Here is a 12,931-nt window from a genome sequence, read left to right on the forward strand (position 1 = left end):
AGAACCAGAACAAAAAAATCTTAAAATTTGTATGGAGACACAAAAGACCCCGAATAGCCAAAGCAGTCTTGCGGGGAAAAAAGCTGAGCTCAAGGAATCAGCCTCCCTGACTACAGACTATACTACAAAGCTACAGTAATCAAGGCAACATGGTACTGGCACAACAATAGAAATATAGATGAATGGAACAGGATAGAAAGCCCAGAGATAAACCCACACACCTATGGTCAACTAATCTATGACAAAGGAGGCAAGGATATACAATGGAGAAAAGACAGCCTCTTCAATAAGTGGTGCTGGGAAAACTGGACAGCTACATGTAAAAGACTGAAATTAGAACAGTCCCTAACACCATACACACAAAAATAAACTCAAAATGGATTAGAGACCTAAATGTAAGACCAGACACTATAAAACTCTTAGAGGAAAACATAGGAAGGACACTCTTTGACATAAATCACAGCAAGATCTTTTTTGAGCCACCTCCTAGAATAATGGAAATAAAAGAAAAATAAACAAATGGGACCTAATGAAACTTAAAAGCTTTTGACGTTTGCAGGGCAGAGACTGAGACACGGACGTAGAGAACAAACGTATGGACACCAAGGGGGGAAAGCGGCGGGGGGTGCGGGTGGTGGGGTGATGAATTGGGCGATTGCGATTGGCATGTATACACTGATGTGTACAAAATGGATAACTAATAAGTACCTGCTGTGTAAAAAAATAAATAAAATTCAAAAAACCCAAAAACCAAAACACATAGACATCTGCACAGACAGTACCTGAGGGAGCAAAATGAAAGCTCAGCCTGGAGCCCAGTCAGATGCATGTAGTTAAAATTATCAAATGGCTTTGCTTCAGTGAGCACTCATCAACACCCCCTTAGCCCAACACATGCACACACAGCCCCCAGTGCTAAAGATACTATTTGTTACCAGATACTGTACAGAAGCAATTAAGTTCCAGCAGGTGACTGACAAACATTTTCTAAGTATTTCCTTTGTGCAAGACACGGTGCTCAGCCCCTCTTGGCAGACCTGGTGACATCCTTCACTGCCTCCCTACCTCTTTCATTATTTTGATGGCTTCCACCCGGTGCTGGGGTGGGGGATAAAGCAGCACGCGGTGATAGAGCGACTGCAGCACGGGCTTCATGGAGTCCACTGACCCCACCAGCCGGACCAGCTCAGCTGCGATGTAATAGATGGTCCGAGCCACGGGCCCACTGAGGGCTGGTGCGGTGGAGGAGCAGCCTGACCCCCGGCCGTGGTCAGAAACCCCTGGAGACGCAGAGTCCGATTCGATGCTGGTACTCGTGTTGCTGCTATGAGCAGAGGTGATAGTTTTGTCATGAACTGGATTGCCCAGGATCACGATGAGAGCAGGGCAAAGGTTTTTCCTGAGAAGAGAATGAGAAGAAAGGAAAGTTTCCCTACAAGCCGAATGATAAAATACGAATACTATCCTGAGGGTAAATGCCAGGTGCCTTAAAAATGACAAGTAAGGGCTTCCCTGGTGGCGCAGTGGTTGAGAGTCCGCCTGCCGATGCAGGGGACACGGGTTCGTGCCCCGGTCCGGGAAGATCCCACGTGCCGCGGAGCGGCTGGGCCCGTGAGCCATGGCCGCTGAGCCTGCGTGTCCGGAGCCTGTGCTCCGCAACGGGAGAGGCTGCAAAAGTGAGAGGCCCGTGTACCGCAAAAAAAAAAAAAAGACAAGAGTTGGGCTCTTTACTGCTCCTTCTTCTGGCTACCTTCTGCCCCAGCGTTCCCTGACTCCTCATCACTCCTGGGGATATCAACAGAATACTTTGCCTCATAATTCAAGCTGGGGTTAACTACATAAAATATCAAGAGAAGCATTAGAAATCATCTTATGTGAGGAAAATGGACTCAAAATGCTAACTTAGTTATGAAGTGTCATTTTACTATAAATAACAAAGTTATTTATACTCCTCATTTGAGAACTTAGTTTAAAATTCTGACACATATCATATACATAGCATTCGACTTTCTCCCTGTCAATAAGCGCAGGAACCCAGAGCAGCTAGCTGGCTGCCTGAGGGTCCTGTCACTTGTGTGAATCTCTGACTATGATTAAGAGACTAGTATTCAGGTTGAGATGGAGAAAGTACCAGGGTGAGGCTGAGAAGAAGGTCCAGTTTTGGCGAAGGTGAATCGCCTCGCCTGTGCAACCCTCTGGTGCCTTTATATGATTTAGAACGTAGGCTCCCATGATCCTACGATGGAAACAAAATGCAAAAGGGCCTTGGGAGGCATAGTTTGTTACAATAATTATCGCTTTCTCTCCCCTTTCTCTCTGTAGCTTCGTCTGGTGCATATAAGCAAAGCTATCTCCTTACTTTCCCTCTAATATATTTACACAGAGATGAAATGGCCAGTGAGGCATGGATGCCCTGGGAAGGGACCCGCAGACCCAGCTAGAGCGAGCGAGCCTCCCAGGTTGGGGTGGAGCAGGGGTTGGCGTCTGGATGAGCACTCACCAGATGAGGTCCGTGAAGCCTCTGTGCAGCCGCATGGAGGAGGAGGAGCTACTGAGCACGGACAGAACGCACTCCAGGTACAGAAGCTGCAGCTGCTGACTGTCACTGCAGAGGAACAGGACCAACATACAAATGCACACAAGGTAAAGGCGAAACTAAAGAGGTGACGTGTGGAAAACACTTGGGAAAATGTTAGGTATCACAGGGTGTTAATTTTGGGGTAGGGGGCATTGGTAGTGTTATGGGTTGACTTGTGCCCCCCCTCCGCCTTTCATATGCTGAGGTCCTAACCCCTGGCACCTCAGAAATGGTCTTATTTGGAGTTGGGACCTTACACAGGTAACCAAGTTAAAGTGAAGTTATTAGGGTAGATCCTAATCCAATACGACTGGTGTCCTTATAAAACAGGGAAATTAGGACACAGAGAAGATACATATGGAAGGAAGACAATGTGAAGAGACATGCGGAGAAGACGGTCGTCTACAAGCCAAAGAGCGAGGCCTCCCAGCCCTGAGAAGGAACCAACTCTGCTGACATCATGATCTCCAATCTCCAGCCTCCAGAAGCACGAGACAATACATTTCTGTTGTTGAAGCCACTTGGTTTGTGGTACTTTGTTATGGGGGCCCCAACAAACTAATACAGTTAGGATGATTTTTCTGTAATAAACCTTACTTTTTAGAACAGTTTTAGATTTACAGAAAAACTGAATATGGTAATGGAAAGTGACCATATTTTACCCACCCCTGCACGTGGTTTATCCTGGTAAAGATGTTATTAACATCTTACCATTAATGAACAAATTAATAGCTACCATTAATGAACAAATATTGATATATTGCCTAAAGTCCACAGTTCATTCCAGAAATATTAATTTTTAATATGTTTAATTGTCTAAATATGTCTCAGATGTTTTATTGTACCATGATATCTTTTAGATAATTAATGCTTTACTAACTTGCATTTGGCTTTTCTTATTTTTTTGAAAGCAGCATGGTTGTTCAACAGACGAATTATTTTTCTCATAATTATTACTATGGGGTTCCTCAATAGAACCAGATTTTAAAAAAACAGATAAGTTTATGGGATGCACATTTTTATACCTGGATTAAGTTTTCTGCCTAATCCACCAGAAAGTATTAAAATCCAGGTGGGTGGTCTTTCTGACCAATCACTTGACTCATAATTAAGAAAAATAATTATTAAATGCCCTTACTGAAAAATGTCTACCTTTCAAACTGTCAGTCGAACATCACAAAACTAAAATAACTATAAACAATAAAGAGTCTCAGTTTCTGAAATCACTGGAAATAAACCCAGAGAAAAGCTACAAGCAGTCAAGTTCCCTATGAGTACATATCAGCAAAGCGTGCTGCAGCAATATGGCAACCCCAAGGCATCAGACTTGGTGACAGAGAGAGCTCATTGCCAAGGAAACTGGCCTGGGAGTCTCCTTGGAGACTGAATGCGGCAGCTTTTCTGTGGGCTGCTGCAGTCCGGAAAAATGAGTACTCGTGGCCTGGCACGCGTCATGTCATTAGAGGGGCACCTTCCATGCATGCCTCTCACTAGATACACATATGTGTGTGCACAGTGTGTACGTTTCATATTTGTCTGACTATAGACAGACGAATCTGTGAGATGCACAGGGAAGAAAGGAGCCTAGAAACTAGCCAACTCTTTCAGCACACACTAGGGAACATCTGCCTACTTAGGAGGGCTGTGAGTCACTTTGTCTGGCCTTTTGTTTGAACAGGTTGAGCACCTACTGGTCTCACTCTCTGCTCGTCTCTGGATTTCCTCCCAGGCCCATGATCCACAGAGAACAACTCTCGTGGGTAGACCAGTGGTCCGTGAAGGAGGAGCAGTGCAGCCCTGGCAGGGTTACTGTGACAGCAACCTGGCAGCACATCCTCGATTTCTGGAGTTCTTAAAATTTTGTTTCGCTTTGAACTATTTTGATTTTGCCTCCCTTAGAAACAGGTTCAAATTTAGTTAGAAAAAGGAGAGAGGGAGTTGCATAAGGAGTGGAATGGAATTAGAATACACAATATGAAGGCTCAGCCTCGCCTCATTGATTCCAAGATGTCTCAGTATAGATTCCTCTCCGACATTCTGTACTGAGAAGAGAGGGAAGTGGGGAGAGGGTGGTGGGAAACCAACGGGCAGAGAATGAAAAAATATCTTTCTAATCCCAAGTATCCTTCCAAAAATTCTTGGATTTAAACAGCATCACGTAACTCAACTTGCCTAATATAGAGCTCTATTAATACCGCATCTCCGAGGCATGTGAGTTAACCTGTGTGCCTGAATGCATTTTCTGATTTCTCCTAAGAGACTGAACATATCATGAGTACATACCCCTACAGAGCTAAAGACCTGTGAGGTATATCGGCGTTGATTTTGGGAATGGATATTGGGTGGGAAGTAATGACCGTGGTGTGGTTTCAGAGGAAGAGAACCTACTTAGAAGGTAGGAGAGGAGTCAAGTTTAGCCAATGGAAATAAAAGGAGTTAAAGTAGTAAAATCAGAAGAAACTATATAGATGTGAAAATTTAAGGAGAATTAATAGAACCACCAGAGTGAGAGCAACCAAGGGCATGGTTTTATCTGACTAGGGGGTGTTAAACGTCTCCCAGTGAAGCTGCACTAAGCCTGCTGCACCCCAGCTTCTGCAGTAATAGAACCCCCATATTAGGGCAATGGAACCATGATGGGAAAGGCCATAACCAAACAAGGAGAGGAGTCTCCAGAAGCAGAATTATGATAAGGAAATTGCTTTGAAAAAACAAGCAAGACTATGAGAATCCTATAAAAATCATTAAGCTCTATAACAATATGCCTAAAGCCATCTTTGATCCAATGTCCAATGAGAAATCCTAGAAAACCATATGCATGTCACGTGAGTTATTTTTTTTTCCATTTAAAGCCTATCCCTGAATTATATGGTTTAGAAACGTTTTCATTTTTTCAGTGACTGATAGAAATGTATGACCTTTAGTTTCTAATACACATATGTGAGCATTTGTAATGTACGTTTGTGCATTGTATTTTCCCAACAACCTTCAGTCAAATTTCTAATGTAAGAAACTCAGTGTTCCTAAATGCATCACCAACTAGAATTAGCACTGATAATTCTGAAAGCAAACAAGCTATTTTAGAGCTAATATTTATCAAATATTTATTATGTGCTGTGCAGCAAAAAAAAAAAAAAAAATTCCACTTATACCAGTACTTCCTAGAAGATATCGATATGAGTGTCTTTAATAATAATTATACAATAAGCGTAACTTTGGACTGTTTAAGGTAGGGGTCCCTGTAGGTGACATTAGAGCCATCCAGGTTTTAAAGAACCATGAGCTGAATGAACCCCAGATGCCGGGCAGGTCCTTACTAGACTTTGCTAAAGGCTCTTTCTGGACCAATGAACAATGGTATCATTTATAGACCTACAGACTTGTTCTAACTTCTCCTGATGGCTATTTAAAATTATTAATGGCATAATTACCATGAACTATTATTAGCACTTAAAAATTTTAGATTTTTCCCTTAGCAAACTACTCAGAAAAAAATAGTTTATTAGTTTTCCCTTGTCAGCACAGTAATGAACATAGCCTTTAAGTTTTTCAAAATTTCGGTGGTCTTTGTTTTATTCCCCGACAAGGCTAAGACCTGAAGGGGTGGGCCAAGAAGAAGAATCCTTGACAGCTGGCAACAGCCATCTTACTAGTTGCTACCAGCCAGCTGTGTGTTCCCCTGGGGAACAGAAACAACTGCACAGAATGTTAACATCAGATGAGGACTCTCCACAATGATGATGTAACAAGATGAAAGCAAACTGGCAATCACATCTGAACAGAAATTTTTTTAAAAATCTGTACAGTTACAAAAACGACCAAATATTATCCTCCCCTGTAAGTGACTCCTGCTGCTTCTCCAGTGACAACGCTGGCTCCCATCTGGCCCTCTTGTCAGCTAGATGAAAACTAGGATGCTCAATGCTAGAATTGCCCCTTGCTTTCTGACAGTAGCCAGTCCTTGAACAGAACCCCCAATTCCTTTAATCCGCACCAAATTACCTAACTCAGGTTCAAATCCTATAACAATTCCTAACACCCACCCTTTTACTGGATGTCCTATCGCTCGCATAGTGTACAGGCTCCCCTACTGCAGCAAGTTAATAACCCTAATTCTGTTAACCTCAGATGTTCCTGGTGATCTTGGGTTGGTGGGCACTGACAGTCTTTTAGGTTAATTTTCTCATTCAATCCTTACAAAAACCCTAACATATTTTATATTACTAATATTATATATATTACTAGATTATAACGATTATAATGCAAATTAAAAATATTTTGAATAATCATTAAGCATATCAATATTAAAATTATATTACAAATATAATTAACATTATAACGTTATTTTATTATAAATATTATTATAACATAATAAAATTATAACGTGCTAATAATAATTAATTATAGGATCAATAAGCTTAGGGTGGTTGAGCTCTTTGCCCAAAGTCAAGAGCTAGTAAGGGGCCTAACGGGGGTTTTATCCCAGGTAATCCAACAAAGATATTGCAGTTGAGCCAATAGTAATTAAACTCTGATTGTCTCTCAGGAGAAAACAAGCCAATGAGAAACATATTCCAGCTCTAACAGCTGGCTCTGCCAAGATGGACGGGACCTGGGCAGGGGTGGTGAGAAGTTAGCACTGGAAGAGATCTAAACCCCGGGCATGGATGGGTAGAGTGGATATATAACCTATCCCAGCCTGGACACTGTTGAGAGTAAAGGAGGGTGATTGTAATCATACACAACGGGCACAGCCTGGGACTGTCCCAAAGAAATCAGGCAGCACAGGGCCCCTATAGATGGGGTCACCGTGGCTGGGGTTAGAGCCTACAGGTCAGGGTGCTCATCTGAATCCCAGCCCTAGTGCTCCAACCCTCCATGGTCAGGAAGAGGGGACCTGAGTGGGGCACGGGAGCAGCCAGGTACATTCCATGTACATTCCCCCCGAAGGAAAAATAATGCCCATACCTGCAGCCTGCCTAGGGTCCTGGGGTGGGAGAAACTTGAGGGTGGGGGGTGGAAGAAGTTAAGCGCTATTTCGTTTTGGTTTGTACTACCTATGTATTAAATAAATCTCTTCATTTTTTTAGTGCCTGATATAAATTGAGCTTAATTTGGTTAAAATATGCAGGTGACCTGGAGGAATGATAGATAAATTGAAGTAGAGACTATTCGGCAACAACTTTTAAAGAGTAGTTTTAAGCCTAGCTTAAAAATAATCCTGAGTTTATGAAGAAACAAAAACAACAAAAACAAATTTCTGCGGTGTTTCCAGCAAAGTGAGAGAGTTCGTTCGTGTCTGCAACTGGACAGTTTCTCGTAGCTCATTACCACACATAAAATTCTATAAGCAAAAGTTTTCTGAATTATCAATTACTCTAGTTACCAGTAACAATAGTTTAATGTGTCTTTCCCAACTCAAAAGGCACTTCAGAATCCTACCATGTTGTAGAATGTTGCAGTTAATTATAATATGTAGCTGGTAGAGACTTTCATCTCACCTTGGCAAAGTCTGGCCTTTTTATGATTTGTCTTTACTACAGATGCAGAAGTTATCAACTTACTGCATGGAGAGTTGGAGCAGTGGATGTCACAAATGAACTAATATCACTGATTAAACTGTCATGCAAATAAATGAAAAGTATATAAAAATCAGAATAACACATTCTTTTTAAAGATAGGTGTGTGAGCTCACAGGCTCAGGAGATGTTAGAAGAAATAGAAAAGATCACACAGCCCAACCTGGCCATTTAGCAGAGGAGGAAGGTGCAATAGCTGGATGAGAAGGCTCATCTGGAGCCACAGACCTGGGACATGCCAGGTTAGGACTGGCCCTCGTATCAACTAGCTCTTAGCCAACATTTTTTCCACTCACCTCCATGCTCAAGGGATTAACTCTTCTGCAAGGTATTGTTTTCCCTTTTTCTCATCAGAAAATTACATCCTTCAGTAATCGTATTTGGTCATGTGGGCTTGCCCAAGATCACTAAACACATGTCTCAGGAAAGACAGTGAACTGCTCAGTGAATACCAACTGGGTGGTGGGAACCACTGTCCCTATGCTCTGCAACTTTAAGTGATGCTGCAGGCAAAAGTTACTTCAGAAATAGTCCGTTAACGAATCAGAGCACCAGTGTTGAAGGCACTTACTTGATGGCAGCTTGGAGCTTCTCACACAGAACAGTGAGCACAGAGACAAGGTCATCACAGAGGGACTCTACTGTTGATCCTTCAAACAGAGGAGGTGACAGGCATTAGACATCAGCAGGGGGCACTATAGGCTTCCTCAACAGTCCTTCCCATCTTCTGCTTTTGATACTTTCAGGACTGCTGAGCCTTCCTCAGGTCACCAAAAGGGTCACAGAAAAGAATTAAAGGACTGATTATCCCATCAGTCCTTTCCAAAGTAAAACACTCAAGACAGTCCAGGAAGGAAATAATAGACTATTCATTATAAGTAAAATTCACTCACACTTAACAAAAAAGATTTGGTTAATTTAAGGAACAACACAATCGATAACAATTTTATCAATATTTAGGCCAGCAGACTACACATGTATCCCTTATTCTGACCTCTTCAGTTTCTGGGTCTCCTGAGCAGACTTGAGCTGTATCCCAGAGAGAGAAAATATGGTGGCATGGAAGAAAGATGGGCTTTTCATACTAGGAAACTAGGGAAAGGAGGCAAAATAAGTTAGTCACCATCTTCACCTATTTTAGCTATTTGTCCAGCATCCTCAGGGTACGCGGCCTTCACTGTTAAAGGAGCAACAGCCACGGTCAGAAAAACTTTTCCTTTCAAACATGTTTGTGTCCAGAATCTAGCAACAAAACTCCCACAGAAGCACCGAAGTGTATTGGAAAAAGGCTGAAATTTGGAATCTGTTCAAGTACTGGTCCACAGTTTGCTGACTGTGTGAGCTTGGGTAAGCTTCAGTTTAGCCTTCGGCAAGATGCGACAAATAATAATGAAGTCCCAGCTCTGTTGGGCCAAGTGAAGTAACCAGTGGAAGCATTTGCTTTTTTTTTTTTTAAATAAAAACCTGTGGAGAGCTATACAAATGTGCCCAAGTGTTTGATGGATGTATAGAATGAATGAATGAATGAATGACCATGAGGTCAGAGAAGATGGAGAAAAAATGGCAAGAGTGTAAGAAGGAAAATAAAAATAAAATTGGAGGAAGGCAAGGGAATGATAAATGGCTGATCCTCAGAATTTAATATTTTAAATGCAGGAACAAATTGAGAAATGATAAAGTACGATGATAAAAGATAGTTTAAAATAAATAAAACCCACAAGTAGTCTTGAAACTCAATTTTAGGTAAATTTCAAATGAGTCCATCAATTTTTTTACTGATATAGATTTTAAAGATGCATCCTTAACCAAGAGGACTTTGACCTCCTTTTTTAGTTTATAAAATCATCCTACGTTAAAGGAAGACATTATGGGAACTGAAAGAGCCAAAGAGGAAGAGACTGGTGGAAAATCTTGGAGTATACCACTGAGAGCTTCAAAAGGTGAAAGGATGCTGCAGCCCAAGAATGCAGGAGGATGTGACTAAAACAACATGCTAATGTGATGCTTTAGAAAATGACTTAAAGCAGTCATTTTCCTTTCATTTATTCTTTTTCTAACTGTGGCTGCTTAGCTACTTCTTTCTGTTTCATTCCCTGGTCTTTTTCATCTTCTCTCTACCCCGCTCCCCCCTTTCCCCATTATTAACTGGCAAAAATATCAAAGAAAAGCAGATTTTTTCCAACATTTTAAAAATTACTGAATAAAATTCAAAATAAAAATTCTATTTCAGTATTTCAATCAGATAATTTGAATTTTTCATATCTCTTTCAGAAAACAATACCATCAAACATTTTGAAGAAGTCAAAGTGCTTGTCTGTTGTACGCGGACCTTTATTTTTTCCTGTCCTGTGGGTCAGAAAGAAAGTTCCTTACCTTGATTTCACCTGCTACTGAAACTGGGCTGTCTGTCCTTCCCTGTGAGGTGACTCATTTTTCATGTCAAAAACTCGGTGTTTCACAAATACCCTTCAGGTGAAATAATGAACCTGACTTCGTGAAGACTGTTGTAACTACAAAAACTAGCTTCCAGCAGGAAGGTGTGTGAAGAGTTAATTTCCTTGACACAGCTGGAGCAGGGACAAGTATGGCTGGCAGAGGGTGTAGGAACAGAAGGAAACAACAGCTGACTAAAGCTAAGCAGAGCCTCCAAGGAGAACGGGGAACTAACCTGAGAGCTTTTACTCAGCGTTACATCCCCACCCCAAGCACATAGCAGGTGTTTTTACATCGGCTTTTTAAACTGAATGCACAGAAATCAAATCCAATACCTTGACTCCTGAATTCCTGCGGTACATCCGGGTTTTCAATTATCTAGTAAGGGAGACACACACAGGACAATTAGGAGATTCAGGCAAGAAAAATCCCGACTGTTAAACAACGGAAAGTTCTAGGAAACAAAGTGTCATCTGAGTGCTCTGGGCTCTGCTAACTTACCTAGGTGCACCCTCCGGCTCTTGATAGCATTTCATTACTCATGGTACTTATGAAAAGGCTGTGATGTCTGAACTGAGTTATCAGTTCCAAAAATAACTCATTCAAGAGTCCACAACCCCCTGGAAGTTTAAGGCCCACCATGCACTTGATCATTCCGGGATGCTGCAGGGCTATGACCTGAGGCAACACCTGCCTAAACAGATGCATTCTCTTTGCACAAAAAAAAACAAATTGTCCCAAGGTCACAGACTGCACTCTGACTGGCACCTAATGAATACAGATTCTTAATCGTAAGAAGAATCAGGTTCCTGGACATCAACATACAAGTCGTCCAAGATGACTGCGGGTCAGAAGCACCAGATTCCTAATTGATGGGGGAGTGTATTAATTTCTGACTGACCAGACCGACCCTCTAGGCCATCTCTAGTAGATCTGGAACTATCAGGGTAGAGACAGAACCTGGAGGGAAGGGAGAATAGGAAGGAAAAGACATTTACTGGTAGTAAGATTATTTCCCGTGGTAGGGATAATTCAGTGACTACTGAGCTGAGAGCAGGAAGGCAACCCTTCAGTCTCCCCACCTCTTAGCATTGGGAGATAAACAGAAGGCATTTCCATGCCAATTAACTACCAGATATAAATCATAGCATAGCACTGATCATTTTAAAACTTGTTACAGGCATGTATTTCTACTCTTCTCTGTTCATAAATTTGCAAGCTCAGCAACTTCTACAGCGTTTTGGGAAATGCTATGTTAGCGCCTACAGCTCAGCACATGGATAAATATTAAGTTCAGAACAACATTTTCTGGAAGAAATCCATCTGAATCATTTTTATGGATAGGAGAACCACTACCACCTACCCCCCCCCATATTTACATGTGGCATTTTGTTTCTTTTTAAAATGAGTAACAACAATTTAACAATGGCTTTTGTCATCGAAAGAATTCAAAACTAAAGCTCGATAATAACTCAGGGTTTCTGAGGCTACAAAATCAAACTGAGTAATCTGGCCCTGGGAGTAGGGGTTGGGAGGGGCTAGACATTAAGTTGAAGATACACTTCATGCTAAGCTTTTGGCATTCTAGATGTATTTTCTTTCCACTCTGTTTAAGTCTTTCTAATTCTGAGATGGCCCATGACGTCTTTCCGGTGATGGGTCATGCTAAGCACTATACACGTCTTCTGCGAGTAATGCTAAGTGTCCCATGGGAGAACATGCAGCCTACTTAGAGTGAGCCTCACCATTCCTAGGGACCACTCCCCTTTAATAGCTTTTTTTTTTTAAAAAAATAACCATTCTTAGGTGGCAAAAGTTATGTCTCCCTCTACTAAACATCCTAAGTGCTTCAAATATTAGCATCCTGAGAATCATGATTTTCTGGGACACAAAAACATCTCCAGGGATCTAATGAGTAATAGAAAGGAAATTAACAGGAAACACTCATTTTCTATCTCGTTTGGGATCTTGCCTCCCGATGGGGTGAGTCCAGATGGTCAGTGATGAGGGGGACCAGAAGGTTGATTAGCCACACAGTACCTAGGACAGAGGCAGACAACCCTGTCCTTTTATCCAGACCTCTACAACTATATCTGTCACCATTGTTACAGAAGAGTAAGATAAGCTAAAAAGCTGAGTCGTTTTACTTAAAACCCCAAATTCTCCTACTTAAAAATTTAAAAATATAACGAAATAAACTATCATAATTGAAATCTCTTTGAAACTACAAAGTTTCATTTAAATGCTTCATCTTAAAGCATTAGTGTTATAGCATTTCCCATCATGTTGCCATTTAGCAAGGATGGAACATGATAATATACTAGTATCAGGACTCTCAACA

At 41.5% G+C, this 12,931-nt stretch overlaps 1 protein-coding gene across 1 annotated transcript in view; it reads right to left on the reverse strand.

Moving 5' to 3' along the window:
* Positions 1 to 12,931, reverse strand: part of ARFGEF3 (ARFGEF family member 3) — a 176,542-nt gene that overhangs the window by 80,664 nt on the left and 82,947 nt on the right. Inside the window, exons 7-10 of the mRNA XM_024739413.1 lie at positions 10,926 to 10,968; positions 8,729 to 8,807; positions 2,501 to 2,605; positions 1,066 to 1,399 (exon numbers count right to left, since the gene is read on the reverse strand). Coding sequence (XP_024595181.1) covers positions 1,066 to 1,399; positions 2,501 to 2,605; positions 8,729 to 8,807; positions 10,926 to 10,968 — 561 coding nt within the window. The remainder of the gene's footprint in view (positions 1 to 1,065; positions 1,400 to 2,500; positions 2,606 to 8,728; positions 8,808 to 10,925; positions 10,969 to 12,931) is intronic.

The sequence above is a fragment of the Neophocaena asiaeorientalis genome, unplaced genomic scaffold (assembly GCF_003031525.2).
Source record: "Neophocaena asiaeorientalis asiaeorientalis breed wild unplaced genomic scaffold, Neophocaena_asiaeorientalis_V1.1 scaffold162, whole genome shotgun sequence".
NCBI lineage: Eukaryota > Metazoa > Chordata > Mammalia > Artiodactyla > Phocoenidae > Neophocaena > Neophocaena asiaeorientalis.